Here is a 24879-nt window from a genome sequence, read left to right on the forward strand (position 1 = left end):
TGCGCATAGTAAGGATACAGCTGACTGGTGATGATCGCGGTCATCTGGTCCAATTCTTGCAAACTCATTCTTCAACCAAAAAAAACTCTTGGATTTATCTTTTCTACTCCTTAAATCAATATATACAAGTCTTTAGGTATTATTTTCAATGATATTTATCATATGTGAATTCATATTTGTCTTTCCTTTTATCCATTTTTTTTTCATGTTCACATTTTCGCCGGTTTTTCTTGTCGACATTGACAGATTTTTTCCCCTCGTGGTTTTCTTTCTTTCTTCACAGATATTTCCTGAAATTTTTATCGTAAATTAACAATGTTCTTAACGAGATCAGAGTATGACAGGTAAGGGAATACATTGATCTGGTAATGATTAAATATTGGTTTCCAGTAGAAACAAATGTCCATAAAATATAAACCCTGATGTGCAGTGCAAGCAAGACACTACCTCGCTACTGCACCTGAGAAAAGGCATTATGTTTTTGTATCCCCCGCCAGTAGCACTAAAGGATATTATTTACAGCATTATAAACTTATTTATTATTTTAGTGCAGCATTATAAACTTTCCTAATGCTTTAAACTACATGATCTTCAATCATCATCATCATCATCATCATCATCATCATAAAACTCAAATGTAAAGTTTAATACACTGGCATTGTCATCATCATCAGTCATCATCATCTACATTCTCCATTCATTGAAGAACATTAATAGTTTAATTTAAATGTTAATGTGTTATCGTGTTTCAGAGGGGTGAATACCTTTTCACCAGAGGGACGTCTTTTCCAAGTAGAATATGCTATTGAAGCCATCAAGGTATATTTTCAATCAATAATAATTTATTAATAAATACAACAAAGACTTAAGCATGGGTTACTTGTTATGGTTACAGCTTGGTTCTACAGCCATTGGAATCCAAACATCAGAAGGAGTGGTTCTTGCTGTTGAGAAAAGAATCACCTCCCCTCTCATGGAACCATTCAGTGTGGAGAAAATTGTAGAGATTGATCGCCATATTGGTTAGTGAATAATGTTAATGTAATAATAATTATATTGTAGCACATTACATAATAATAATAATGGGGTTCTTCTATAGCGCTTTTCACAATGTTTCAATGCGCTTTACATTGCAGTGGAGGACTTTACGGACTGCATATTAAGGCGCTATTAGCAGCCGTGCAGCTTACAATCATGAGTGATTTGTTAGTACATTAGTGTTATGCCTCCAAATTGGAATAGGCTGTTGAACCAGGAGACAATCCCCTACTCTTACAAAAATAATTCAACAGGTTCTTTTATGTCCCCCATTTACTGTTGGTTAGGAAGGGTTGGGAAACAGGGCCTACGGTTTTAAGTCCTTGTCCGAGAAGACTTGAAGGTCTAACAATTTGTAGATGTAATTACAAAGGCAGCACCTTCTCCTCAGTTATTTTAAGACCCTGAGTGTTGGTCCAGCCGAGGCTTGAACCATGACCTCCCGCACAACAGACCGACACTCTTTCCAACTGAGCTAACCGGGTGGCGGTGTAATGAATATCTCAATGCTCTTACAATGCAATAGAATTAAATAGATGAATATATATATAGATACAAATACATCCCATTTTTAGTGCTAAGTGCTGCTGATTAAGTTCTACAAGTTATTCAGGCTTAAATAGTGTTTTTTAATTTTCTGTAGGATGTGCAATGAGTGGTCTGATTGCTGACTCACGGACAATGATTGACAAGGCAAGAGTCGAAGCCCAGGTATGCTTCTTAACCTACTGTCAGCAAACTGCCGAACCGAGAAAATAGGAAAACTACTGAGGGTGCTTTCTGGCAAGATTTACGAAAACTGTAAAGGAATGTAGAGATAAACATCAATGTTTTTGGGCATGACAGTAGCATTATGACATAAGTAAACGTAGTGTGTTTTTGATCGGGTTTGGCAGTTCACAGATATCTGTATTATATCATCCTATTTCTTTATCATAATTGAGTTATATAGTTAGTCACCACAAGTAGCTCACAGTATAATGATGATACGTTTTCATGTGTTTTATAGAATCACTGGTTTACTTATAATGAAAGCATTAGCCTAGAGAGTATAACCCAAGCAGTATCCAACCTGGCGTTAGAGTTTGGTGATGATGATGCCAGAGAAGGAGCTATGGTATGTATACGCATAACTTCTACTTTCAAGAGAAAAGTAACAACATATAAATTAGAAATAGACTATTGTCAATCAAATAGATTATTTCCATGTACTTTTACATACCCTCATGAATTACTTGATTGATGGTAACCTGTTGACGATATACCTATTGCAATGTTTTACTCCATCTGTGAATAAAAACAAGCCAAAATGTCTATTATTAATAACAATTGACATATTGCATTACAGAGTCGTCCCTTCGGTGTTGCTTTGTTGTTTGGTGGTTTTGATGATAAAGGACCTCAACTGTAAGTCCTATATGTTTACCATCCTACTTACTGTCCAGTTCATGCTATTAAATCACTATTTGTTAAAGTATGTTTGAGCTTGGAAATGCCATCATGAACAATCTTCTTGTTCCATGCGTATTCTTTTCATACGATGTACAAGTAGCTATACCAATAGTTTTTCATTCTTTCAAATCCTGCTTTTGGTACACAGAACAGTACTTGATGTTGTTATATATCACTGTTCTCTTCAGGTTTCATTTGGATCCTTCTGGGACATTCATAGAATATGATGCCAAAGCTATAGGTACGTTAATGCTCCTGACTTAAAGTTTTGGTTACAGTGCAAATCGAAAAACCATGGGCATCTAGAAATATTTCAAGAATGTTCAATAGCCAATCAGAAGCATTATTGTTATCTTTCCATTATCTTGTGGTTAGAAAGTCAATTCTGACAGGCCAAGGAAAAATAGGACATTCCTAGAATATTTTTAGATGCCCACAGTTTTTCGATTCGCACTGTAAATCAACTATATGCATCTACTAGCTACTCTTGTACTACAATTTGCTTTTTGCTATTGAATATTGAGACACTGTCAGTAGCTATACTGACTATAAAGATTAAAGTATGTTATTAGCCATTGTCAAGTATTAAATTTTATCTCACTAACCTTATTAATGGTACTGTAGGATCTGGTTCTGAAGGAGCACAGCACGCCCTCGAGGAAGCTTATCATAAGGTATAATATGTATCTTTGTACATGGCAGCCATGTTGTAGCAGGGAAGGAACATTGCAATATTTTGACACAAAATAGTTTTGTTCCAAAAAGGAGAAACTCCTTAATTAATTTGCTTAACAAAATAACTTCCATAAATACTTCCTTTTGTGTAGCTCCAGAATTGAACCCCCATACCTAAGGCACTTAGTGGGAATTTGAAATGTGGGGATAGTGATGATACCAAGATTTCTTCCTCCAATTTGGAGATATGAATATTAATTTTACTTGAAGTATTATTGTATTTCTATTTAAAAAGTTGTTATATTGTCAATGTATTCTGTTATTTCTGTTGTTTCTGTAGTCAATGACATTAAAAGAAGCCTGTAAGTCAGCTCTAACTATACTCAAACAAGTCATGGAAGAGAAATTAAATGCCACTAATGTAGAGGTAAGATACTAACTCACAGCTTAAACCCATTACATAATGTAGGGGGATAACTGACCATTGAACAGTTAATACGCCACAGCAGAGCCTGGCTAGTTGTTTAAACTTATCCATAAGAGAGGCACTTCAGTGTTTCAAAACTTAAAAGTTTTACGCCCAACGATGCTTACATTATCCCTTCTTATTTTTCCAGCTTTCAACCATAACAGTTGAAAATAATTTCCGTATGCATACCAAGGAGGAGCTTGAAGCATTAGTTCAAGAGATCAAGTGAATATTGTTTGTCCATTAGGAATGGTTATTCTTCCACTCTTCTGTAAATGATATTGTTTTCATAAGTTTATTTAGAAATTGAAGTGAGAACAGTGTGTTTGCATAGTTAGTATAGGTAACATTAACTCTACTACAAAGTGCATTCTTCTAGGTATCATACTGGTACCATCATACTTTTTGCTACCTTTTGGAAAAAGGGAAAATAAACTTTCTTTCTTTACCAATTCGACAAGACTTTGTAAGTTTATTTTTGAGAAAACAGTATTATTTTCAGTGAAAACTTTTATCCCTTTTGGTCACCATCAAGATGAAAAGTAAAACAGATATTAAACTTTTCAATCAGTAATTCAGTTATACTTTTTTTCTTTGCAAAGGCTTAGATTAGTGCTGACTGCTACTTAAGCTATTCCATTTAGGTTAAAACAGGCAATTGTAGTTGGTGCTTGTGGACTGGAGTATGTCACTGGAGTATTTCTATGTAAAGTCTTCAGTAATCACACTATGCCTTTGAGTTTTGATCCCTTTTTATTTGATCCCACCTGACATCCATTCTTTCTGCATGATATGAACTTTATTATTACTATACTGTATGTTTAATATTAGAACCAATGTGTAAGGTACATTCTGTTCAATAAACTATTTACATTCTGATCTAACTATTTTCTCTATAAAAAAAAATCATCAAAGACAATAAGTATAGGTAATAGGACTACATGCTGTCCAATTTGGAAATAATTGGATGAAAAAATTCTGAGGACTGACAAAATTGGAAGAGCCTGATAGGCCGAGTCTAATTTGGCAGACAGAGGAATTTTTTTAATTCGATTATTTCCAAATTGGACAGAAATGTAGTCCTATTGCAGATTAATTATATCATCCCAAACTATACTAGGCTGATTCCATAAGTCATAGTTTCCCCTCAAAAGAATGTGAATGGAAAGGATCCAAATTAATCTTTAATTTGGACAGGAAAGAAAATTTGAAAATAATACAATAGTTGCTTATATGGGATAATAGAGTGATGATACAATGAAATAAAAAAATAATACTCAGTCACTGTTTTCCCATTTCAGACCACTTGCCATATCGATTTCCCTTGAGAAAATTATAAGATTTTGTGGTCAAGTCAGATAAACTATTCACATTCTATCTGACTATTTCCGTTATGAAAAGAATAAAACAAAAAAGACCTTAAGAAATAAAATGAAAAGATTAACGAAAAAATTTATATGGTTGAGTTAGATTTGTACTAAATTAATATCTTCAAGGGAATGAAAAGTGAATCAGACCTGAGATAGGACCATTACTATCTATTTTCAGAGAACAGTGATTGAAAGATAGTTTTTTAAAACATTCTAAACGTTTATATACATTTTTTTAAACCAATGTTTCTAACTAGTATCTATCTATCTACATTGATTTAATCTTGTGAAGCAAGTCTCTTTGTTTCTCCATGCTTGAGAATAAAAAACTCCGAATCAGGAATCTTTTCCTTCTTAAGAGTTTCCCTCAGCTCCTTGGCTGGTTCCATGTAGTGCTTCAAAGAAATAAAAATAAAAATATTTAATCAGAAAAACAAATAGGAAATAAATTAACACTTTTCACGGTGGTTAGCGTTACCAATAACTATATGTATTTCCAGATATTATCCATACCCCCTACCCATAGAGGATTTATTACAACCCCAGAAATTCCAATTTTCTTCTATACAAACTCTGTAATTTTGCTATTTCTTTGACCCACTCCCCCTTAAAAATTCCACATTCCTCTGTTAGTGGGGTGGGAGGGGATGGATAATTCCTGGAACTACACATTTAAATTTATTAACTAATCACAAAATGGACTACAATATAATTACCTCGTGAGCAAGTGCAAATGTCCCCCAGTGAATGGCAAGAGAGTTTTTTGCTTTCAGATCTTTGTGCAAGACAACAGCCTCTTGAGGATCTACATGCTGAAATTTCATGAACCACCTTTGAAAACAAATAAACTAAAAAATTACAAAACAGAAATGATTACAGTTCACATCTCCTAGTCTTGCAAAGTGAAACAATTTTTTTTTTCAAAATTGTAATTAAAATATAAATAAACTCTCCTAGTTTTATGAGGGTAGCACAAAGACAATAGCCAATGGCTAACAAACCTGTGCCCCTCATTCATCATCAAATTGGAATTTAGAACGTGATTTTTGGAAGGGGAGGAAACCAAGAGAAAAACCCTTGAAGCACAGGTATAGAGAGAACCATTACTTGTGTAGGATGGCTAGAGAAGGGATGAAATCCATGACCACGACAGTAAGAGACAGTGCATCAGCAGCTACACTACCAAATATGCTTCTTGCATTACATGGTTAGAGGCGAAGATCATTTCTCATGGCTGTGTTGCCTTTATTTCCCATACTCAAGACAACATTTACCTTGGACTGTAGGCTCCAATAGGAATGGCAGCCAAATCAAAAGGGCCATACTTTTCACCAATCACCTTGAACACATCACAGTATCCAGTATCTCCTCCAAAGAAGAATCTGTGTTCAGGTCCAATTATAGACCAACTTCCCCAAAGAGCAAGATTTTCATCAAAAACTCCTCTGCGGCACCAGTGTTGTGAGGGTGTGAAAACAAACTTGACATCTTTACCCTTGTGATTAGAAGAGAGTCCACAATGTTGCCACCAATCCAATTCAACAACATTCTTGCAACCAGTTTCTTTCATCCATTCTCCAGTTCCCATCGATACAAACCAGTGGGTTTTTTCTCCAAATCTTTCATTCAGTTCTTTAACACTTGTAATATCTAGATGATCATAATGGTTATGGCTAATGATCACAGCATCAATATCAGGCAAGTCTGCGATTGTACAAGGTACTGGACGGAAGCGATTATAACCTGCCATCCTAGAAATCCCACAGTAGTCACTAAAGACTGGATCGGTGAGGATATTTAATCCATCCATTTGAACAAGCACTGTAGCATGGCCAATCCATGTCACTTGCAACCCCCAATTTGCCTTTGATTTTTTTAAGGCATCCAAGTCTGGAGATAATACAGGAAGATTTTCATCCAGCTCCTGAAGAATAATAGAGCTTATCATTCAGTAAATATTTTCTTGCGACTGATCATTATTATCAAAGAACTAGAGTACTTGTGAAAATTGACATGGACTTTTTTTTCTCCGCATGAAAATCAGTGACCTCCTCCCCTACCCTCCCCCTCCCCACCTCATTTGTTACAGTTTCTATTGCAAACTATGTTGAGATTGATTTTAGATATTATCTTAGTGCATACCATAAATCTGTGAAAAAGGTAACTAAAAAAAAGTTACTAAATTGTGTAAGTTTGTGCAATTTTTTACAAAGTTTTTCAAAGATATATTTTTATAGGTTTGACCCCCTGGGGAGGGGGGTACTCCCATATATGGACTATACAGGGATGATCCGCTGAACAGGGTATGGTTTTTCGAGCTTTTTGTCATAAACAGGGTATGCAATTTCACTCGAGTTCCAAGTTCTTCCTGAGTTTCCTGTCATATTCAGGGTTTCTACTTTCGTATTGACCGAAATTGGTTGTTATGGTCGTAGAAAAAAAACGATGCGCTAGATGACATGATAATTGAAACAGGAACCCAGTGCAATAAATTATATCTTTTGTCATAAACAGGGTCCGCAAATTTGAGTTTTCTTTGTCATAAACAGGGTACCCCTTTCAGAATCCCAGCGGAACACCCCTACCCAAATTGTGGCGGAGTACCCCCCCCCCCCCCCCCCCCCCCCGGGCTTAACCCTCTCTTTACAATTCATACTTCGTAAATCATTATAGATAATAGGAAACATAATAAAGTAAAATAAAGTCAATCTTCACCTTTTTTTTAAAGCTCCATAAGTCCCACCAACCTCCGCCAACACCACTTTTATTTGTATCCAACATTTTCCACCGTACAACAGACGCAAAGGATGGTCGCTTGGATCCTTCCCATGGGATAACATACCGTCCATTTTCTTGGCGTGATTTATATTTGTCATCTATATCTTCCGTGTTTCCTTCTGCCATCGCTATATGCCTAAATTAATGTATCAAAAAATAGATAGAGACATAAAAAGAACTTCTTCTCTTTCAGTTTCACTTTTGTTTTGTAATATGAGGGTATCGGTTTTCAAAGAACTAGCTTTAGATATATAATGGCAAATTTAATAACCACTGCTGTTTGAGTCTTCACATTACCCTAAATTACAACAGATATCGATAAAAACCTTTTTAGACGGAGTAATCCTTGTAAAAGTGCAGAACCAAGTCCTGCTATGACCCAAATCTTGACAGCTACTTTGTTTGTAACGACGTTTGCATGGAACTTTGAAATATAAAGATTGCGACAAACTTCACATTATGAGCACTTCTTATGGGATCCCTTTGGTTCAGTGTCACAGGCAACCCAATATAGTACTGCTATGTATGCCAGTGATCGCAGTGTTCCACAGGAAGCCCATACAAGCTCATATATAGAGGGGAAGGGAAATTTTTTTAAACATCGCTAAAATGGTTCGAAATCACTACTAAAGAACTAGGATGACCTATAAAACACTTCATGTGAGTAAATATTAGCTTTTATTTATTTAATTTTTTTTCCGTTAAATACTCCATTTTACAGTTCCATTCAGTGACTACGAATAAAAGTTCCTAGCCGAGGCTGGAGTTACCGCGCATAATAAACTGTAGTTTTCCTATGCGAGGAAACTCCAGCCTCGGCTAGGAACTATTATTCATGGTCACTGAACGGAACTGTAAAAAGGAGTATTACATTTAGCACTCAAAGCTTGTATGGGATTCCTGTGAGTGAGTGTTCACGCCTTAAGGAGTAGGCAACCTAGGGTAATCAGGTAAAGGCTCATCGTGTCTATTAGGGGTAGAAATAAGGGATTTAGTATCTTTTAGGGTGTTTAAATTGACATTTAGAATTTTGGCATATCTTCATATCTTTTGGGGGATCTTTTAGCATACAGGTTAAAAATCGTTGAAACACGCCGTTTTTAAAAAACTTTTGGCATATTTAGAAGTATTTTTGAAAATTTCCAACAAACAAATCCAATACAAAATTAATAGTCATAGTATTTTGGAGCATTTTTATATAAATTATAATAAACCTATGAATGGTTGGTGAAAAAATGTATTGGTGCATGAATACTCCAGTTTCAAGTACTCTTTGCTCAGCCTCAGAGTCTCATTTGTGCATTATAATATTCAGCTATTCAACCAAAACCTGTGGCATTTTAATCAACTTGTATTGTTGCATAGTATACGTACATTCCTTACTATACAATGGACCTTAATGAAAGAAAAGAACACATTTGTACACAATCGAGTCTAGACTAAGCAAAAGCGATCTCAAAATGGGAGTATTTGCATATTATCAATAACTAGTTTGATATATATTCTTACATGTTTTAAAAAAAAATTAAATAATTTTTTGTGTGATAAAATAAATAATTATATATATATATATATATGTGTATGGATAAACAGTTACTAAATATAGGACTAGTATAGTATTAATAAAACTATAGGTCTACTCTAAAGCATCAATCCTCATTATTTAACCATAACATAAATACTTAAAATACAATAATTATAAAATTTATTTTTAGTGCTAATTTTGAAAAGTCTTTGGATTTATCAGCATTCAATCAGGCATTGACTTCTTGATGGGGTCATACCACAGGACGCCCATTAGAGGTCCACAGGAAGCCCATCATAGGATTGTCTCTCTGGGTCCATGGTCCACAGGAAGCCCATCAGAGGATTGTCTCTCTGGGTCCATGGTCCACAGGAAGCCCATCAGAGGATTGTTTCTCTGGGTGGAGGGACTATCATACTTTCTCCATGGTTCAGAACAATAAAAGTTGAGGTGTCAATCTGTCTGTTCTCCAAAGCGTCTTTGAGATCACGAGGTGGATCCATATAGTGCTGAAATAAAAAAATGTATTTTAAACTGCATGGAGGTTTTGGCATGTGTTATATAAATACTATTTTATTTATATCATTGGCATCATTACTTTTACTATTGTTGTCGATAATGATGGTGATGACGACTATGATTGATGATCAACAACATCAATTAATGATGATGACATTGATGATGAAAGTAACAATGATGATGATGATGACTATAGCGATGATGATGGTGATAAGGATGACGATGAGAATGATAATGATGATAATGATGATGAATATCATTACCATTACCAATATTATTATGCAATCACACATATAATATCAAATATGTCCCATGCATACCTCATACCCAAGAGGAAAAGTACCCCAGTGAATACCAAGAGATAGCATAGACTTCACATCTTCATGGATCTGTACCGCTTCACTGGGGTCTACATGCTGGAATTTCAGAAACCATCTAAGAAAAATAGATAATGTTAATTCAATTCCGTTTTCAACTGAAAAATATAATAAAATAAATAAATAATAGCCTGGATGACTTTGTTGAGGTGTTGGGTAGTTTCCTGGACATTTGTGGGCATATATCATAGTGTACCCAAGGGAAAAGGGTTATGACTAATAAATGTCAAACTCTCTAGGATACTCCCAGCCCTCCCCCATCTGTATCATGCATCCCCCTTCTCTTGCCTGGGCCTAACATTTAAATAATTGTGGTATATTCAATCTACCTGGGTTTATAAGCACCGATAGGGATGGCTGAGAAATCAAAAGGCCCATAATGATGTCCTATCTGTTTGAATACTTGGTCATGATATCCAGTATCCCCTGCAAAGAAGAACTTCTGCTTTGATCCTATCACACACCAACTCCCCCATAATGACTTGTTTTCATCTAACATCCCTCTTCTACTCCAGTGTTGACTTGGAACAAAGATAAATCTCACTCCTGAGAGGCCATTGTCATGTTTAGGATGTAAGGTATCCTCCCACCATTCTAACTCTGTGATATTGATACAGTCATGTTTGACCATCCAGTCTCTCATTCCCATCGGCACATACCAATGTAATGTTGCACTACACTTTTTGTTCAGGTTAATTACTGTCTCACTGTCCAAATGATCAAAATGATTATGACTGACACAGACCACATCAATATCTGGTAAATCCTCCACAGTACATGGTGCAGGCCGATAACGCTTCTTGCTTAGATACCTTGCTGGACCACAGAAACTGTTTAAGCAAGGATCGGTTAGGATATTGAGACCATCAATCTGTACCAACACCATTGCATGACCAAGCCATGTGACCTGCATGCTGTCACTTGGAGGTGACGTCAATGCTGATTGGTTGATAGGTAATACTGGAAGGTTACTTTCGAGCTCCTGTCATCAGATGATAAAAACCATCATAGGATTAATAAAACTCTATAACCTCTTGATAATATATGATAACACCATATGAAGATTCATAAATCAATATAAGTTGAGTTCACGACTGGCCAAGGAAAACACAGTGCAACGCATACTTCAAATTAGATGCAGTATTGTTGTCATGTTGCGGCAAAACACCAAGAAAAACAAAGAAAAAAAACAAACAGCTCTGGTAATGTGTTATTACATGTACTATTGTACGCCATCATTAATGTCAAAGGTTGCCTTAATATAGATTACTTGTCAAATTATTGGATTAAGTATTGATTAGAATATAATTATGCACAGTCTTTTACCTCTTTTTTGTATTTGTAGAAATCTTTCATTTCACCACCTATGCCTCGCTCGTTCTTCATAAACAAGCCCCATCTAAGAGCCGAGGTCAGTGAAGGCCTCTGACCACCCCAAGGAGTTACATAACGTCCATTAACACGCACAGACCTGTAGACATCGTTAGGTGACGATAGATTTGCCGATATCTGTTGATACTGGGCTGTACTGTTTGCCTTTGCCATTAGCTACTTATTTAACGCAAAGTCGATTACGATAGACCCTTAAAATACACTCTAGAATAATCTACTTCTTCAAATTATTGTCGCTAATTAAAATAGAATGGATTCATAAAGACAATTTTGATATTAAAAGTCGAAGAAGCCATGTTCATATTTCGATAAGCCGTTCTCGCTGCACGCCATGACAGATCGGATTCTCTTCATTGTTTTACCATCATATGACTTGATCATAAACAGCTGGTTTCATATGTGGGTTCCTTGACATTGCAGCTATTATACAAACACTTTGCAAAGAAAGCAGAAATAACATTCAATATTTCCAAGATTACCGAGTTAACAAAAATACCGCGAAACTACCCCAGAGGATTGTGGGTTGACCGGAAGTGAATAGCGTTAATGAACAAGTGATACATGCAATCCTTCCAAGAAATGATCTTCTAATGAGCAAGGATAAACATAGCTGCATAGAAAAACATAAAAATACATCATTTTAGCATTTATAAGATTAACATCGGATGCACCCCTGTGCTGTACAATAGACAGAGGAGGATGGCCTTCGTCAAAAGAATATGGAGGTTTTATATTGTGATCGTAACGAGCTTGTGTTGTTTTGAATCCTCATTATGCAAGAAAATGACGTTTGAAATAGAAAGGCGTCTTAAGGGAGATGCGATTCCTAATGACTTTATCATCAACGGCAAAGGAGAGTGGGAAAAGTGGCAACGATGTCTTCAAAACAACTGCCGAACAGAATTCAAGACAGTTAAGTATGGATCAGCAAGGAGCTGCCGGTGCGCTTGTCAATATGCTTTTTCTACTTTTCGCATGGGAGCCACTGCTAGCAATTCTTCATGTATCGAGAATTCTAAACTACGATCAGATGAAGGTTAGTTCACTCTATTGCTTCCATAAATTTATTAATATTAAAGTAAAGGTTGGGAGGGTAGGTTGCAACAGTGCAGTGACGGCAAAGCTGGGGAGGCCTTAGTCTCGCTCCCCCACCAGCCAATTTCAGTGTCGTTACGCGGAGAAAGCGTTGCGTGACGACACTGAAAGCGGCTGTGTGGGAGACTAGGGAGGCTGCCGAGTTCCGTCATGAAGGAAAAAAGAGATAAGCTCCTCACACATGCACTTTAGAATAAAAAAGTGCTTGACTCTAGTGTTCAAGCTAGCGTCATCTGTGATTGAATGATTGCAGACAAGACTTTGGGCAAACAATGTTGAAAAAACTGCTCCAAAGCAGTTGCAATAATGGGTGTAACTGTCGCAGTTATGGCTAGGCTATTTTACGGATCGATCGGACTAGACACTTTAGATCCCTTGATCTCTTTTAATCTTTGTCGTTAAATCAATCGTAAAACTATAATAAATCAAATGAAATAAATTGCTAACTAATCTTAATGACAATCGTACATACATGCAATCATACAATAATCGCGATAGATCTTAAAGAAAATACAATAGTTCCTAAAATAATAATACAAGTAAAATCATACCTTGTCTAGCTGCTTGCAAACTTGAACTATGCTAAACGTGGCTCGTGTCCACTTACTTAACTCATATGACAGGTTAATTGTTAAATTATTACATGAATCAATTGGTCTTTGTTCTATGTAAACATATATGTCTTTCAATAATCACTTCCGATAAAACTCATGACGTCAGTCACAATGGGGTCAATCAACCACAACATTGAAGCTATTTCATGACTTCTAGTTGCATCTGTTGTTCATTTTAATTTTAATTTTTCCAATTGTAGGTTGCAGCATTCTTTTTCAGAATGAGGGTACACCGACTAACTCTCTTACTGTAATAGACACCAGTAAAAGTGGCCAGAACAATGTGGTTTTTCCAGGAAATTCCAGATGCAATACTTCTGGTTCTGCTCTCTATTGGGATTATGGAGTGTGGAAGTCATCACTCGAAGATATTTTCTTATTATATGCACCAAATTCATGGACTAGATATCTTAAGGTATGTGAATATATTACTCAAACTGTGCCATGGACCTTTAAAACTTATCCACAGTGGCATTTATATTCTCATGAGAAAATGAGAATAAGTTCCTTTGTTTGAACCCATTATAGCAACACTTGGGTCTGGAAATCTATTATTGTTCAGACCAACATTTCTGGCACATGAAAAAAGCCCATGGTTGAACAAGCAGTGTGATTAAAGAAAGGACCTCTTTCTGGGTTTATGCTTTGACTATTAGTATTTATTTAATTTTTCAGTGGAACAGGATCACTAAATATCCTGGAAGAATCATAAAACAACCTCTGACTTGCACTAGCATTTCAACATCACAGACCAGCAGACATTGTATAATATTTAAAATATCTGGAAAGCTTTTGTGTAAGTATTGAATAAGCAATATAAGTAATTTAATCAACTTTTATAATTAAAGTAAAACCATAGCTCCCTATATATATATATATAATGTTTAATTTGATGCATTTAAATTTTGTTAATTTTTTAAGATGATTTAGATCCTCCTACAAAAGCACCAACAACAAGTTCTACAAGAAGTGTAGGAACAATAAAGACACTAAGGACACAGCTTTCTTCAACAACTAAACAACCTACAACTAAACGGTTTACTCCATCTACAACTACCTCTCAAAGCACACCTAAACTTGTTACATCTGTACAAACCACAACAAGTAGACAAACAACACACAGCTTACATTATACAACACATAACACAGTTGAGACTTCAACGGTACCAGTAACTGATCAAACAATAACCACAGAAAGACATAAACACAGCACTAATAAAATAGCTTCAACAGCTACTGAAGATATCCCAACGGAAGAGAGTGAGATGCCAGTTACAGAAGTAACAGAACAATCGACCACTGAAACAGATGTGGTCCCAGGAAAGAAGGGTGCTCGTGGAGAATCCAGTGATTCTGATAGCAGCAATGACACACTTGTAATTACAGCCATCGGTGCTGCAGCAGCTATTGCATGTGTTATAATAATTTGCATCTTTCTTTGGTTTGTGGTGAAAAGAAAACAGAACAATAGGTAAGGGAAAAATGAATGTTCTTTTCACATATACTTTTAGCTTCTATTGATGTACTAGCTAACTCACATCATTGAAAATGTATTTTTTCAGGAATAATGAAGCATACTGCAGTACAGATATGACAGGTACTGTCTTGTTATATTTCTTAAATTTCATGTCAAAAAAAGTGGAAAGCAAACTTACACATCTTCTTTAATTCGATCAGTGTAGCACTATTTGAAAGAGGTGTAGTCTGCAGAGTTTCCCATTTTAAGGGCCCCTTAACTTTTCCAGTAACCATTTTCACCCCTCACTCCCCTCCCACAAAAACACATTTTTCTAACCCATTGGAAGTTAGCAAAGGTGACAAAGTGACCCTATCTAGGACCCCCTCTCTATGCCAATGACTGTTGTTAGTATACAGAGACCATAGAAGGCAGAGCAGCTAGGTGGAATTAATTAAGACAGACACTTCACCACTTATTGCCAGCTATTTTACAATTGAATGCCTGTTTTATTGTCAAGAGAGGCTCAAGAGAGGCTCCTACATAAAAGAAATAACTGAATCCTCTGCTTTCATAAATAGTACAATATAAAACAAGGGATATAATTTACAAATTATGGCAGTGACTTGAAACCTTTTAAAGTACTGTTTAAAAAAGTATATGTTACCTGTAGCTTAGCGAGAAGATATTTTAGTACAAATTAAAAAAGTTTTTTTTCTTTCTTTTCTTCTTTTTTCTATCTTATACAGTTATTACAAATGGTACTGGAATGGTAAGTACGTTTAACTTGCTGTTCATATGATGAGGGGAGGGGTCAAAGTCCGGGGGAGGGGGGGGTACTCCCCTATATTCGCTATACGGGTATGTGCCGCCAAACAGGTTATGGTTTTCAGCAATTCTACTCTGGATAAGGGTACATAAAATAGCACTCACTCTGGGACAGGGTATATGAAATGGAAAAGGGTCAGGGTTCATTGGGCTCAGCGGCACATTCCTACCCTAAAAGGGCAAGAGTACCCCAGGGGGGTCAAAGTTATTAAAGTTTTACTTAAAACCATGCATGATTAACCAACCAACCAACCAGTAAAGGGATAAAATAGTTAGTTAATATAGTTTTGAGCAGGAAAATGGAATTTATGTTACTTGAAATGGAAAAAATAGTTCAAATGAGATGGTCCAAAAAATTAATTAACTGGTCCAGCCTGGAAAGACTTGAAAGGGAGAAAGTGAGAAATGGGAATTTGTAGTTAATTAAGAATGGGATTTTACCAAAAAAATATGTTAAGTAGGAATGTAACCCCCTTTGGGGGTGAGGGCGATCTGTACAAGGAACACCCCCAGGAATGCCTCAATAGATATTAACCTATTTATGTCATCTTGTTCTTAGAATAACACTTCTGTTCCTACACTCAAAAACCCGATATACGATAATCCTGCTTACTTGGACTCCACTGAAAAACATCACCCCAAACAACTGCCAATGCTTGGTGAGTAGGTACTTTACAAAACTAGATACTAACCCACAGGGGTATTGAATCCATGACCATGAGGGTGAGTGAGGGAACACTGCCATAGCCACCGGTACGGTTGGCCGGTTTCAACTGGACCAACTTTTGGGGGAAAAATATGAGAAAAATCATAAAAAAATACAAGAAAAACTGAAAACCCTCCAAAACCAGACCAATCAGAAATTTGTGGCTATGGCCCTGGGGAAGAGTTTATAACACATTTGAAATATCTTTTTGCAGGAAATCCTGTCTATGATAAAGCCATTGTTAACAACAACAACAACAACAAAGGCCACCCGAATGTCAAAAACCCATCAGACGAACGAAAAACTAAGATTGATAGTAATCACTATGACAACGAGGATGATGATGAAGCATATGACAACCCTGGTTATCAGGAATTGGTCGTCAAAACATTAAAGGGGACTGCCAATAATGCTGGTTATAGTGACTCTACTTACGATAATACTTATGCTGAACCTGAAAAGCCTGTATATGAAGCACTATCAGTAAATAATGGAAGGGATTCTATCTATCAGGCATTGGTGCACAACGGCCAGGTAACAAAATCTTAATCACCTTTTTTCGTGCATTCTTTCTTTTTGTCACCAGAACATCCCAATTAAGCTGTGTGGACATGTCCACACTATTAGACACCAGGACCCAACCTTCATATATGACTTTTAATATTTACCTCTTTATTCAGAGCACAGAAACTATGGAACCTCCTGAATACTTGACTTTACTCGATGAAAATCCAAGTCCAGAAAAACAAGACGTACCAGAATATTTGACTCTAGTGGGTGAGGAAACCAACCAAACCCAACCAGAGGCAGATGACTATGACTATGCCTATGTAGATGGACAGGAAAAGCGAACCACCCTAAGAACACCAAGCACAAAAGGTGCTGGTATGTCCCAACAAGACTCTAAAGTTTATGATGGCCTCAATGATAATGGTCCTCCATTGTATGATGTCCTTGAGGACCCCAATGATAAAGAACCTCCAGTTTATGATGTCCTTGAAGGACCTGATGCGGGAGACGATTACCTTATGCCAGTACATGGCAATCAGTCAAAATAGAAAAACACAAAGACAAACGTACTCACAGCCTATATTTTTTATCTGCCTCTCCTTAGAGCCACATGTTTTTAGTCTTGGTTTTTGGTGCCACTTTGAATCGATACATCAAAAATATGTAACAAATAAAAAAGCTTTTTCCGTGCTCCGTTCAGTAATAAAGCACGCAGGAAGTGGCGTAAGCACGAAAGAATATTGTAAAGAGAAGCACGAGCCGTAGGCGAGTGCTTACGCCGCGTCCTAAGTGCTTCAATACTGGATGGACCACGGAAAAAGCTGTTTTATTATGTATCTACTTTTTTTTCGGTATTGAAGTTATTTACGCAAAAAGAAAGACGGTCACAGGATCTAGCAGCACTTCGTGCGCGGGGATGGCGTTAGCACTGCTCTGTTAACTAATATAATAAAGCACAGTTTTCGACCCATCAGAGCGCGCGTACTATCCAAGCTATACAATAAAAATGCATAAGAAGTTCAAAAATAGCCATCATATATTGATAGGTATAAAGATGAATAGGAGTTCCTTTCCTTTGGTAAGGGTCTATGATTTATGAAATTTCTAAGAAAGTTCAAACATGTAAATTTTAAGGATCAAAAAAAGTTGTTAGATAATTTATTCCTTGTAAAGAATATTTGAGAAAAGAATGTCATAGTTGAGCCATAATTCACAAGTGCTCGTTTTATAAGAATATTTTCCTAAAGTCCATAGTTTTACTATCTTTCTAGTATTCAAGATTAAATGTATATTTGTGATGCAAGAGGTATATTTTTATGCATAAATATTAAAGAATTATTGACGCAATCATTATATGATACTAAAATCATGAAGAATAAACTATTAATATTGATTCTGTGTGTTGAGTTTTTGTTTCATTGCGATGCTCTGATAATGTAGGCGGCAGGGTCATCGAAATGCGCAGAAGTCATGCGCACAAATGCACGCGCGTTATTGAACGCATTTAATCATCCCACATGGCTTACCATTGCGCCAACGTTCTCATACAAAGGCTGTTCATCAATCTCGACGTCTTTTTCTGTTTGTACATCTGTGTTTTCATTAGCTAATGTTTGTCCTTCATTTTCCATCTCTACGAGATTAGTGTACAATGGTTGTTCATATGTGTGGTCATTTTCTGTTGTCTTGTCTTTATTTCCCTCATGGTTCCATCTGGTGTTCTGGTTATATTCTTCGAGTTTTTGCGGTTCATCATTTGCCTGCTTTTTACTACTGGTTGGTTGACGTCTTCTCCTTTCCTGTTTCTCTTCACTCGTACTAAGAGGTTGCCTTGGTGACGAAGTACTACCTTCATACTTGCTGGATCTATTCGTCGAACTTTGTTTGACTGATGGCTTTTCTTTATCGAATTCTTCTGGACGATCTTTCTTTGCTTCTCTACCTGTTGTTGATACCTTCCGTCCCTTTGAATTTTCTGGTTGTTCAAGGGAAGACTTGTTCTTCTTCATCATGTTACTCAGTGGTACATTATTTTTAGCAACAGGTTTGCTTGTTTTCGGACTACCAAGATGAGCCCTCCTTAGAACTACATCGCCATCTTTTTGTCGTATTTGGTCATTGGCTTGTCGAGCGCTATTTGATTTATCACTTCTTTGTTTTTGCTTGATAGGCACTTGATTCTTAGCTTGTGTTTGCTTGAGCTGGGGACTTGATGCTCCCTTCAACAGACAAGAAGGCAAAGGCTTTGAATAGTCATCAGGCAACGAGTAAAGTTCTTCATCATCTTCTTCGTGCCATGTCTTCTCATTTTTCTGCCCAGCAGTACTAGTATTCCAACTCGAAGGCCTTTTATCCGCTCCTGGTTTCGCAGTCACCGTCTGGCCCTCTCGCTTAACAGTTGCTTCTTCTACGTGTTGTTGTTCTCCTGGATGCCAAGAGTTCCTTATCTTTTCTCGGAGATTATTCCCTTGTATTTCTGGTACATTAGCATAAACATAATCCTCCTCCTCCTCCTCCTCCTCCTCCTCCTCCTCCTCCTCCTCCTCCCCATCATCATCATGCTTTACGTCATTTTGTACTGCAAGTCCTGTATCCTTGTTTTGATTTCCTGTATTCACCGCGTAGTGATAATCAGGCTCGTCTGGATCTTGATTGACTTCAAGAGAAAGTTCTGGAATATCATAGTGTGATTCATGTTCATCTTCTGTTATCACAGGAATATCATATTCCCTTTCATCTTCTATCTCTTCATTCCCACTGTCATGATTAGAATTGTGCCAATCCTTGTGTGCGCCCATTTTTTCGTACAATAAAGAAGAATTCTCTTCTCCGCCAGGTTTGTCTTTTTGTTCCATGATTTCATAATCAGGCTGTTCTTCTCCAGAAAAAGTGTCCATCGTCTCATAATTCTCCTGTTCTTCATCTAGACCAGAACAGTTCTTTTCTTCGTTCTGTGTATTCAATCCCAACCCATTCCTGTGTTCTTCCATTCTTTCATAGTTCGGCTGGTTCTCTTCCAGATTTTCATAATTGGGCTGTTCGTCTGATACAACCTCGTAATGTGATTGCCTGTGGTCGTCCTCCTCGAAAACTCGGTTATCAAATCCAGTAATGCTTTCAATATCAGATGAATTTATTTTTCTATTGTGAGGTAAAGTCTTGGTTTCCATTATTTCATAAGTCGCCTCTTCCTCGGCGTCCAAGATTGCCTCATTTGAAAGGAATTCTTTCTTAGACTGAACGACTACAGGAGATGGACAGAATGTTCTAAATCGTTGACCAGCAGAAGTAGAGGATTGTGAGCCAGATTCACGTTTAATGAGCTGATTCGAGTCTGTAGTGTCATCGTACAACATGACTTCATTAGTTGATGAGCCAAAGCTGAATCTGCCAGGCAAAGCTGAACTATCCTGAAAATACGTGTTAATGGGTTGAGTTGGTTAGCCAGCTGTCTATGTAGATTGATAACTATTAATTATCTTTAAGGTTGGGAAAATTTTGCCATGTACGTACTTTATATATAGCCAAGGATAACTTTGTACCAAATGCAGAGTGTTGCATGACAGATTACATCCTTATTTTTTTACAAATTTTGATGAGTTTTTGACTGCTAATTTTAAGACTTGGAAAAAATACGACGTAACTCACCCTTCCGTCAGAAGACCTCAGCGGTCGATAAAGCTGGTTTTTGTCGGGTTTTTCTCTTCTTGGTACATTTTGATAAAACGCTTCTTCATTGTTTTGTGCTTTGTGATCTTCATTCGCAGACTTGACGTCCATTTCTGCATCATCACAAAACGAGTTAGGAGAATTCAACTAGGGATTATACTTTGAAGAGTGTTTTTCTATACGAGCGCAGTTTTTTTCTTAATTGAGGGGTGTTTGGGGTTAGCCTGAGGTCTATCTAGCCTGAACTCAGTGGATAAGGATTTTTTATACAGGTGTTTGGGTGTACCCTTATCACATACTCTCCAGTATATTACCTGTTTTAATTAATCAAGAAAATCCCTAAAATTCTCCGCAGTCTACAAAACTTACCGATCAGGGCGAGTTCTGTACTAGAGTCAGTGTCCTGTAGATTAACAAACCGCACTCTTGTGGTGAGCAATTCTTACTAAAGGCTCGATTACATGTAGTAATTTTCTCAGCAACTTGTCTCGCAACAGCGTTACGACACAAGTTGCAAGTTGTTTACGCGTTACAACGAAGACTCAATCGTTGCGAAAATTTCAAACGAATTCTACTTTTCGCAACGATTGTTGCAACTTGTCTCGCAACATTTTTTCAAACTGCGCTGTAGGTTACACCACGCTGCAATGCTCCATACAACTTTTTTCGGCCCCATTGCCGTTGCAAGACAAGTTGCAGAGAAAATTGTTCCATATAATCGCGTCTTAAACGTGATAACAGCAAATCGATGACCGCTGGGTCACTGAAAAGATTCATACTCACATGCAGGCGACATATACCTACCTTCACATTTGTTAATCCAGACTTGAAGAAAACTACAACGAACACAGTTCTATTAATGTAAAGCGGACAAGTACTATTTATAGTTGATATCGACCTCTTGCTGCCGAGAGCGCAAGACAAAGGGAAATATACGGCGCGATCTATGTTATCTATGGCAACTATTTGAAACATGGTTAAATGTCAAGGGAATAACACGTGATCTCAAATGGAAAACAAATTACGCGCAAAGCAAGCAGTCCTATTGTTTCTTAAAAGTTGAATTTTGCTCGTTAAGCGCCGTTCTCCGCTCTTACCTGGTTTCTGATGACGTAAGGTGCGCCTGTAATTAGTAAGAAAGAATAACGACGGATTAACGAGGAATAAGAGCTTAAACAGAATAGTCATTGGGTTAAGACATTCGGAAATGAAGGATAAGATACTAATAACTAGAATAATAACTCTGGCGAGGAAGAAGAGATATATTTACCTTCTTCGTCTAATACACACACAAGATATCAAGATGATTACTAGAAAGAGAAAAAAAAACACTCCTACAGCTGCTGTCGCTAGATAAAACCAATGACAAAACACCCATGTTCCTCGTTCACACCCGTCCTGCACAGCCTTCGTTTCACCGTTAGGTATCACGACCGCACTTGACGTTGCTGTGACAACGGTTGCTAGGCTAGGAGAGATGGTTTCAGGCTTCATTGGAATTATATTCTGTTGATGACAATAAATTGTTACTGTTATTCTTCTTTTGCAGTTACGTCATCGTGTTAATATTGGCGGTGTTTGTCAAAAGATTTCTTATTAGCATCAATATTCAACAACACCAACATGACTGCCATGACACTGCTCACAGTCACCGTGCACTTCGTGATGCACCGGCGCTGGCTGCACAAAATGGAGAGGAATGGAGAGAACTATTCGCAGTTCCTCTTTTGCAAGATGATAATAAAGAAAAGTCGCATTACCTTTGTCTTTGATCTTGTAAACTGAAGACTGCTTGTGCCATGGTTTGTACTTGTTGTGGGATGTGCAGACCTAACATAGCGGGTGGTAGGAGAAGGATGAAGTGCAATACTGGTGGAAATGACCGGTGTAAGGACGTTATCTGTAAACCAAGCATAACATGGAACACTTTACTGGGTTATTCTATATGGTACCCCCTTGTTGGTCAATAGGGAATTTGCAAAGATTTACAAAATCTACGACGGCGACGTCAACCGGAAAGGCAAATAATTTCTCTTTGGGGTTCTGTTCATTGGAGATTTCATTTAAAACATTGTCAGTAAAGTCAACTCATCCACAGGGAAGACAGACTTTGAAGACGCGAAACCCCAAAGTGAAGTTATTTACCCTTCGGGTAGACGTCGCCATCGCAGATTTTACAAATCTTAAAGTCCCGCCTAATATTTGGACGATATGACGTATCGTAGTATATATACTAACCTAGAGGTCAATAGCCTGTTGTAAAGAATGTTTATCGAGAAAAGAGAGGGTTTATTGCAGGAACCAACAGGTATTCATTATAGAGGAGTTGGTGTGTTAGTGTAGTGTCTTACATGATATTTGTCCTTGTATCTTGATCATGACACAGGATGTATTGACATGACATTGAATCTGTACTCTAACAACACGACCAGCATATGGGGACACTGATGGGTTACTGGACCACTGAAACGGGACAAATACAACGATCGTTGTCGTTATTATATTCAAGCTACTGTAGATGAATGATGGTGAGGTTGAATTAACGTTGAAGAAGGGCAGAATGCCTTAATCGCCGTCAGGTCCGAACTCCATACGACGCCCCAGCTCTACGGATGTCTCGGGGGCATGGCATTGTGTTAAGTACAGGTTTTTCGTTTTAGTTTATGAGATCGTATGTCTGCTACTAACCAAACCCTAAATTTCAAATGATTTCGATTCGTTTTAAATCATGATTTTTTTTTTTGCTACAGTATCTAAAAGTAACTGCTCTCAGATCTTCATCAAGTTTCAAGTTAAAGTTTCAAGTTTATTTTTATAAAGAATGTCTATATTTACACAAATTATCACCCTCCCTCATCATTGACTCAGACAGTCGATTAAAACATGCCCATTTCCTGCGGGAATCCCGAACCTCGAGTAATCCTTTATAACTTCAAATAAGACAGCAATCCTCGTCATTAATCATGAGCATAATCATAATAAATTCATTTATGACTAACCTTAAATAGATTTTGATCTGTTCTAAAAGTAGTAAGATTCCCACTAGCACCAACAACCCAGGTACCATTATCCAGGAAGTGTTCCTGGATAACACTGCAGGTAGATGAACCAATGCCTTGTCCAGTAAGAACCATGGAACCAGGTATTGATATATCGAGCACAGGAAGAGAAGCTTTGTTATTCCCATCCAATAGCAGCTCACACTGACCTAGAATATACAAAATGTATCATTTGATATCACGTGTGAATGACTGAAATGTTACCTTACCTTATCCTTCACATTTGACCCTCGTTCTAAATATGCATTACTCTGCATTTTTGATTAGATAATCAGTATTTTAATGACTAAAAAATATTCATTTTTTATTATTTACCAGTACATTTGTTAATGTTATAAAATTAAACAAAAAGCATTAAAACTACGTTCATTATTTGCTTTTATCAGGTTTGATTTTATCAATTTGATCTTCCTTTGGATGAGGCAACACATTCACGCCCCCCAAAACTGACAGCTTCAACTAAACTAATATAATATGAAGTTTTCTTTTGCTTTGAAAATCTACCCAAAGGAATGATCGCTAATAATAATTTACAAAAATCTATTCATTTAGGAATTAAACTTGAAAACTTAAAATCACTAAATAAAGAAATATTAATAGATGAATGATCTTGTCTTACCAAGTGTTGATCGTATATTGATATTATCCATACAGACAGAGCTTGTCAAATCCCCTTTAAAAACGAACGTCGATGCATTAAAGTCACACTTACAGGCACAAGAACTTGAGGTATTTCTTAAGAAAAGAGATTTCTTTGCAGAACAAAACGCGTTACAGTTTATCTGTGGTGCTGTAAACTCATCCAAAGAATCATTTGCTCTGGTGATGGTGATTGGCGTGCAGTTACAGAAATATCCACCAACAACTAGGAAAATACCAAGAATAATACAATGGTTGTTTCGTGATTTCGTGAGACGAACCATAACCATTTTGTAATTGATGTAATGTCTGGTTTTGAGCTCTGTGCATCAGATAACTATTTCACAACATTTGCCCCGGATGATATGTTATCGTATATCAGACCCGTCACGACAGATCTGACTCCCAAGCCGTATCGAGTGATTTGTACTAAGAACAGATGACAAAGAAGCTTAATACAATTATACAACCAAACAACGCATTGTTTGGAAAGTAAGTAAAGGCTTTTGAACTCTTTTTGTGGTATAACTAAGATTATTATAAGATGTTTTTAGTGGAAAGGCTTGACGAATAGGATTATGAAGATGGTATGTACCTATCCCCATGACCCCCACCTCACCCCCCCCCCCCCACCCCCCACCCCACCCCATCCAATCATCAACTTTTGTTCTTTCAAAACCCCAACCTACTACAAAGTTTATAATCTTA

General features: G+C 37.0%; 5 protein-coding genes across 5 annotated transcripts; 2 read left to right on the forward strand and 3 right to left on the reverse strand.

Annotated features, from left to right (window-relative positions):
* Positions 1–17: 17 nt before the first annotated feature.
* LOC116305451 (proteasome subunit alpha type-5) lies at positions 18–4513 on the forward strand. Its single transcript, XM_031715350.1, has 11 exons — positions 18–136; positions 284–344; positions 753–819; positions 896–1022; positions 1682–1749; positions 2048–2155; positions 2387–2445; positions 2679–2731; positions 3115–3164; positions 3506–3592; positions 3783–4513. Exons 2-11 carry the CDS (start codon positions 316–318, stop codon positions 3861–3863), a joined length of 729 nt encoding a protein of 242 aa, XP_031571210.1. The 5' UTR covers positions 18–136; positions 284–315; the 3' UTR covers positions 3864–4513.
* Positions 4369–8284, reverse strand: LOC116305450 (N-acyl-phosphatidylethanolamine-hydrolyzing phospholipase D). The gene is made up of 5 exons (XM_031715349.2): positions 8109–8284; positions 7720–7918; positions 6279–6928; positions 5721–5835; positions 4369–5399 (listed from the first exon to the last, which is right to left on the reverse strand). The coding sequence occupies exons 2-5, from the start codon at positions 7906–7908 to the stop codon at positions 5283–5285; spliced, it is 1071 nt and encodes a 356-aa protein (XP_031571209.2). The 5' UTR covers positions 7909–7918; positions 8109–8284; the 3' UTR covers positions 4369–5282.
* A 677-nt stretch (positions 8285–8961) lies between these two features.
* LOC116305457 (N-acyl-phosphatidylethanolamine-hydrolyzing phospholipase D) lies at positions 8962–11750 on the reverse strand. The gene is made up of 4 exons (XM_031715359.2): positions 11530–11750; positions 10533–11185; positions 10147–10261; positions 8962–9816 (listed from the first exon to the last, which is right to left on the reverse strand). The coding sequence occupies exons 1-4, from the start codon at positions 11746–11748 to the stop codon at positions 9688–9690; spliced, it is 1116 nt and encodes a 371-aa protein (XP_031571219.1). The 5' UTR covers positions 11749–11750; the 3' UTR covers positions 8962–9687.
* Positions 11751–12294: 544 nt separating this feature from the next.
* LOC116305456 (uncharacterized) lies at positions 12295–18197 on the forward strand. Its single transcript, XM_031715358.2, has 9 exons — positions 12295–12631; positions 13505–13719; positions 13980–14100; positions 14226–14775; positions 14867–14901; positions 15510–15532; positions 16148–16247; positions 16509–16828; positions 16975–18197. Exons 1-9 carry the CDS (start codon positions 12295–12297, stop codon positions 17350–17352), a joined length of 2079 nt encoding a protein of 692 aa, XP_031571218.1. The 3' UTR covers positions 17353–18197.
* Positions 18143–24514, reverse strand: LOC148909749 (uncharacterized). The gene is made up of 11 exons (XM_089032175.1): positions 24152–24514; positions 23473–23681; positions 22825–22936; positions 22234–22373; positions 21744–21979; positions 21571–21596; positions 21278–21309; positions 20843–20876; positions 20453–20586; positions 19346–20214; positions 18143–19297 (listed from the first exon to the last, which is right to left on the reverse strand). The coding sequence occupies exons 1-11, from the start codon at positions 24459–24461 to the stop codon at positions 18313–18315; spliced, it is 3087 nt and encodes a 1028-aa protein (XP_088888301.1). The 5' UTR covers positions 24462–24514; the 3' UTR covers positions 18143–18312.
* Positions 24515–24879: the final 365 nt, after the last annotated feature.

The sequence above is a fragment of the Actinia tenebrosa genome, unplaced genomic scaffold (assembly GCF_029948245.1).
Source record: "Actinia tenebrosa isolate PJP-AT-01 unplaced genomic scaffold, QUT_ActTen_1.0 PGA_scaffold1__47_contigs__length_23844297, whole genome shotgun sequence".
NCBI lineage: Eukaryota > Metazoa > Cnidaria > Anthozoa > Actiniaria > Actiniidae > Actinia > Actinia tenebrosa.